Genomic DNA, 5429 nt, shown 5'->3' with positions numbered 1-5429 from the left:
CCATGCCTGGCTAATTTTGTATTTTTGGTAGAGACGGCGTTTCACCATGTTGGTCAGGCTGGTCTCGATATTCTGACCTCAAGTGATCCGCCCACCTTGGCCTCCCAAAGTGCTGGGATTACAGGCATGAGCCACTGCGCCCGGCCTGATGTGCTTCATTTGTCATCCTCAACACAGCACAGTCCTGAGAGTTCCTGTGTATCTTCCATTTCTACGTTTCCTTCCATCTAGTTTAATATAGTTAATTAACTCAATAATAACTTTCTACCTTTGTCTACATCCTCTCAAAGTTGATTATGATTTGTAGAGTCCAGCATCTCAACTTCCAAGTGGAGTCTTCTTTCGGGGGCTGGTGAATTCAGATTTGCAGTTCCCAGCCCAGATACCACCTTCCAGTACCCTAAACCGACCGTGGCAGCTTTCCTTCAAGGAGTCCGTGGTTGACTCCAGCCAGCCTACCCTGAGAGTCAGGCCATCCTCTCTGAGCCACCGTGTAAGATGAAATGGCCAGTCACCAGCCTCAGATGGCCTGGCATCTCTGCTCCTGGCCTCTGGGCTGATGTGAGATGCATGCGTGCCCCGGTTTTCTCTCTGGATGGACTGTCTGTCCTCTGCTGGTGAGTGCCCAGCCTTGCCCAGCCTTGCCCCTGCCTCTGAATTGGCCCCACTGTGGCACAGTTTCTGATCCTTTCTCCAGTGGCTTTCCGCCCATTGTTCTTCCTCCTGGTTCTGACCTTGGTGTTTTGAGTTTTCTGTCTACACCAAGAGGTCTGTCCTCAGGGGTCACCAGGGACCCTGAAGCATCTTGTCCCTCTGTGGCTGGTGTAGGGGAACCTGCCAGGGTTCTGTATTTCTCTCCCAGAATGTCCCCAACCAATATGCTTGTGCCTTCATGTAATAGAGTTTCTCCTCCTGCCCTTCTTCCTGTTGAGAATTCCTGCACGCTGTTCCCTTGAGCCTGGTTTGACTCCATGTGGCACCCTCTAAGTCACTTTAGTTAGGGGGAGGTCTGTGCTGTGACACTCAGGCTCACCCACCTTCCCATGGTTGGTCAGGGAGAGAGCAGCTCTTCTCATCCTCTGCCCTGAGGACCCTCAGTTTCATTCCTCTGCGCTGAACTGAAATTGTATGCTCTGTGGTTTTTGTTGTGCCATTTCTTCTATCAGTAGACATCTTACTTGATAAACCTGTGACCCCTTCACCTGCTGGAGTGTGGATGGTGTCAGGCAATTAAAAGTAGACTGTTCACTTGTAATCCCAGCTACTCGGGAGGCTGAGGCAGGAGAATCACTTGAACCCAGGAGGTGGAGGTTGCAGTGAGCCAAGATCACACCGCTGCACTACAGCCTGGGCGATAGAGTGAGACTCTGTCTTTAAAAAAAAAAAAAAAAGATGGACAGCCTGTTTTTCGGAAGCCACTGGGATCTTGCTTTGGCCTCCTTGCCACTCTCCCTGTCCCAGCAGCTCCCTCAATATACTTGGCCAAGTTTCCTTGTCCCTGAGACAGAGGCTTCCAATGCTTGCACATCGATTTTAGAACTTTATCCAGCTGTCTCTCTGCATCAGGTGTTAGAAACAAATTTTCGGTGCTGCAGAAGAAATAGCACTTGAACACAAATTTTTTCAGCAAGGCAATTCATCTCTATAGAAGTGTGCATCTCACGGATGGAGCAGTGGCAAGTGCACACCTGAACAAGGGAGAGGAAGGGGTGCTTATCCCTGACGCAGGTAGCCACTACTGCTGTGTTGTTCCCCTGTTGGCTAGGGTTGGACCACACAGTCTAAGCTAATTCAGTTTGGCTATTTTAAAGAGAGCAGGAATAGAAGCGAGAGTGGCGTGGTGAGCAGTTTCGGTGGGAAAGAGAGTTATGGAACAGGTGGACTATAGGTGACTCAGGTCAGAGTAGGTGACCTGGGGTGACTCAGGATGGAGCAGGTGACCAGGATGAGTCCAGACTCTAAATATGTGGGTCAAGAGGGAGAGGCACAGGGGGACGTGTGGTTTTGGTGAGAGGAATAGGTGCAGGTAGCTAGGGGACAGATGTCAACTACTGATCAGAATTGGCGGGAAGAGTTGGCAGGAAGTTTGTTTACTGAAACAGCGGGCAAGGAGAGGAAGAGAACGAGGAAGTTAAACTTTAAAATGGAGAACAAAGAACAAGGAAACTGAACATACTGACATACCAATTCTTTGAAGAGAAACTTAGCACTCGCTGTAGTTAACATCAGGTAACTGCCATTCAGCAGTTAAAAGACAGCAGCCCACTTCCCCACCCTGGCTCCATCCCTTGCATCCAGCATGTGGGTTTGTTTGGCAGTTCTTCTAAAATTACGTTGGCTGAGCTTGGTGGCTTATGCCAGTAACCCGAGTACTTTGGGTGGCTCAGGGAGTAGGGTCACTTGAGGCTAGGAGTTGGACACCAGCCTGGGCAACCTAGCAAGACCCCATCTCTAAAAAAGTTATTACACGAAATGGAATTATGGTCACCTGAGCTTAATCACTTATAACAAAGACAAATTTATTGGTCTTCAAATCTAAAGGGGATTCACCAAGATGCTGCCAAGGAAAGAACATATTTATTCCCACTTCCTGCATAGTATTAAAACACTTGAAATGTTGTTATTCCAAGAGTTATTCCAAGACTGTTATTCAAATACAGTCATATCTGTGTGTTCATGGGGTATCGGCTCCGGGACCCTCCAGAATACTGAGATCCTCAGATGTTCAAGTTCTTTATATGGTACAGCATAGTATTTACATATAACCCTCACACGTTCTCCCGTATACCTTAAGTCATCCCTAGATTACTCACCTCATGCAGTGTATATGCACTATTTTCTTATTTGTATTTTTTAAATTGTTGTATTGTTACAGAGGGCTGGGTGTATATTCTTTCTTAACGTGTGATATTGATTAATACTTGTCCAGAGTGCTTAAGATACTGTGTTTTGCAGACAAGGATTCTCATTACCACAAATAATAATCAGTGATGATGATGATGATGATTTACTAAGGGACTGGTAACTCACTGGCCAGCAGGCCCCTCCCCTGGCTCTCAGTTCTTGTTCCCCTCCCCGCTTCCCTGCTCATCAGCCAGTTCCCAGGTACCGTTTGACTCCGCAGTGACTCAAGTGAGCTGCCAGAGAACAGCCACTGTCCACCCAGGCTGCCCTGTAGTTCCCTGATCGCTGCTGGTCATTTGCTTCCAAGGCCTAGAAAGCCACCTTCTTTTTCTAACATCCAGCTTTTGATGCTATCCATCCCTGAGCGCCATATTTTTTTCGATGCCAGAATACTCACCCCTCAGACATCTTCCTGGTTCTTAGCAAAACACTTGACCTTTTTACCTCCAGTTTTCACCTGATTTTTCACCAGACAGCTTCAGTCTTATCTACATTTTAATAGTTTTCCCATCTGAGACAGAAAGGTTATTAAAGAATGGTTTCCTACTCCATGGAATTTTACTTGGAATTTATAGGTTGAAGCCCAGGTTCCTGATGTGCCCTCTGATAAGCAGGAGTTCAAAAAATAGAATTTTATGTGTAGACCTATTTCCTAATGCCCCTTGAAGGAGACATCTGCGGTGTCTCCCCTTATATCTCTAGTTCCTGGGTTAGTTCGGGAAAAAAACTCTGATTTAAATCTAATGATGATGTTACTGGTACTCTACAGATAAAAATCTCATCATTTTAAAAGTGCTCTCCACAGTGGAAGGGTCATAGGGTTGTAATTCATGACATCTGCTAGACCCTTTTGTTCTAGATTGTAAAAGGTCTTTTTTAAAATCTCTCTTGGCTCTTTAACATTTTGAACAGGATTACATGCAGAATGTTCACGGTAAGGAGATTGACCTTCTGAGAACCACTGTGAAAGTCCCAGGGAAGAGGCCGCCCCGAGCCACGTCAGCCTGCGCTCCCATCTCCAGCCCTAAAACCAATGGCCTATCCAAGGACATGAGCAGTTTACACATCTCACCCAATTCAGGTAAGCTTCCAGCAAACGCACTAACAGATCCACTTCAATAGCAACAGATGGTACAGGCTTGAGGACAATGTTGGACTCTTAGGTAAAGCGGAGACAGTAACTATCACGTTACAGATTAAGGTTTGGAAACCTTATCACTTCTGTGGCTGATCTTTTCCTTTAAACTTTCAGTTCCACAAATGCCAGCCAGCAAATGGTGCTTTGAGTCACAGCTGCAAAAACATGCGTCTGGGCCTTCCCAGGGCTGCGTGGTGGGAAGTGAAGTTTCACGTGTGAACTGGGTATCTAAGGGCCTTCTGAAAAATATGAATTAATGTTAAAATGTCAAAGATTAATTCATTTCTGTTAACTGTGTGTCTGAAAGTGGAAAAACCATTTGGAGCAAGATTCAGAGGAAACCGTTTGACCTACATAAAATGCAAACTTCATGTTATTATATTTTAATTATCATCTGCCATTCTTTAATGTGACTTAAGTTCTCTGTATTCTCTTTTAAAGGAGAAAATTTTTTTCAATCAGGATCAGAGAAAGCTAGTATTTTCTCAAATGTTGATGTGTTTAGAAATTCCTGGCCTCTGTGCCCAGTTGCAAGTCGTTCATAATGACATTGTTCATTTTATTTAAGTTTTTGCAAATCATTGCTCTGTGGCCTGAACCTTCCCATGCCTGCTCGTCAGAGAAAAGGTGATGATCCTCTCGAGTCCTCCCACACACACTCAGGCTCCTTCAACATACGGGTATCCCTTCAAGAATTTTGCATTTTCTCCAGCAGAAAGTCTCTTTCTTCTCTCCCACCTACATCCAGTCTTCTTAAAACAGAATTCTGGCCGGGCGCAGTGGCTCGCACCTATAATCCCAGCACTTTGGGAGGGCGAGGCGGGCAGATCACCTGAGTTCAGGAGTTCAAGACCAGCCTTGCCAACCTGGTGAAACCCCGTCTCTACTAAAAATACAAAAATTGGCTGGGCATGGTAGTTCAGGCCTATAATCCCAGCACTTTGGGAGGCCGAGGCGGGTGGATCACAAGGTCAGGATATCAACGCTATCCTGGCCAACATGGTGAAACCCTGTCTCTACTAAAAATGTAAAAATTAGCTGGGCATGGTGGCACAGGTCTGTATTTCCAGCTACTTGGGAGGCTGAGGCAGGAGAATATCTTGAACCTAGGAGGTGGAGGTTGCAGTGAGTTGAGATTGTACCACTGCACTCCAGCCTAGCGACAAAGGGAGACTCCATCTCAAAAAAAAAAAGAAAACTAAAAACAGATTTCTGTTGTGCTAGAGTTTCTGGCCTTTAATGCTGTAGTTTCCTCTTCTGAAACATTAAGTGCTTTTCAAGAGGGATGGTGCTGACCGCCCGGTTCTGTGGCATGAACGACACTGGTTGGTGAGAGCAAGATGATACAGAGGAGTTGAGATTTGGGTCCTCCATCCTGGGCTCCTCC

General features: G+C 46.0%; 1 protein-coding gene across 11 annotated transcripts in view; it reads left to right on the top strand.

Moving 5' to 3' along the window:
• The window catches only part of AGAP1 (ArfGAP with GTPase domain, ankyrin repeat and PH domain 1), a 616003-nt gene that overhangs the window by 401628 nt on the left and 208946 nt on the right, over window positions 1–5429 (top strand). For all 11 annotated transcript variants that reach the window (XM_032277597.1, XM_032277595.1, XM_032277594.1 and 8 more), the window contains one exon: window positions 3817–3985. In XM_032277597.1, the coding sequence (XP_032133488.1) occupies window positions 3817–3985 (169 nt within the window). The remainder of the gene's footprint in view (window positions 1–3816; window positions 3986–5429) is intronic.

This window comes from Sapajus apella, unplaced genomic scaffold, assembly GCF_009761245.1.
Source record: "Sapajus apella isolate SASKATOON/1434 unplaced genomic scaffold, GSC_monkey_1.0 scaffold10, whole genome shotgun sequence".
In the NCBI taxonomy this organism is placed as follows: domain Eukaryota; kingdom Metazoa; phylum Chordata; class Mammalia; order Primates; family Cebidae; genus Sapajus; species Sapajus apella.
The sequence above is the reverse complement of the archived record's forward strand: the minus strand, read 5'-3'. Positions and strand labels throughout refer to the sequence as shown.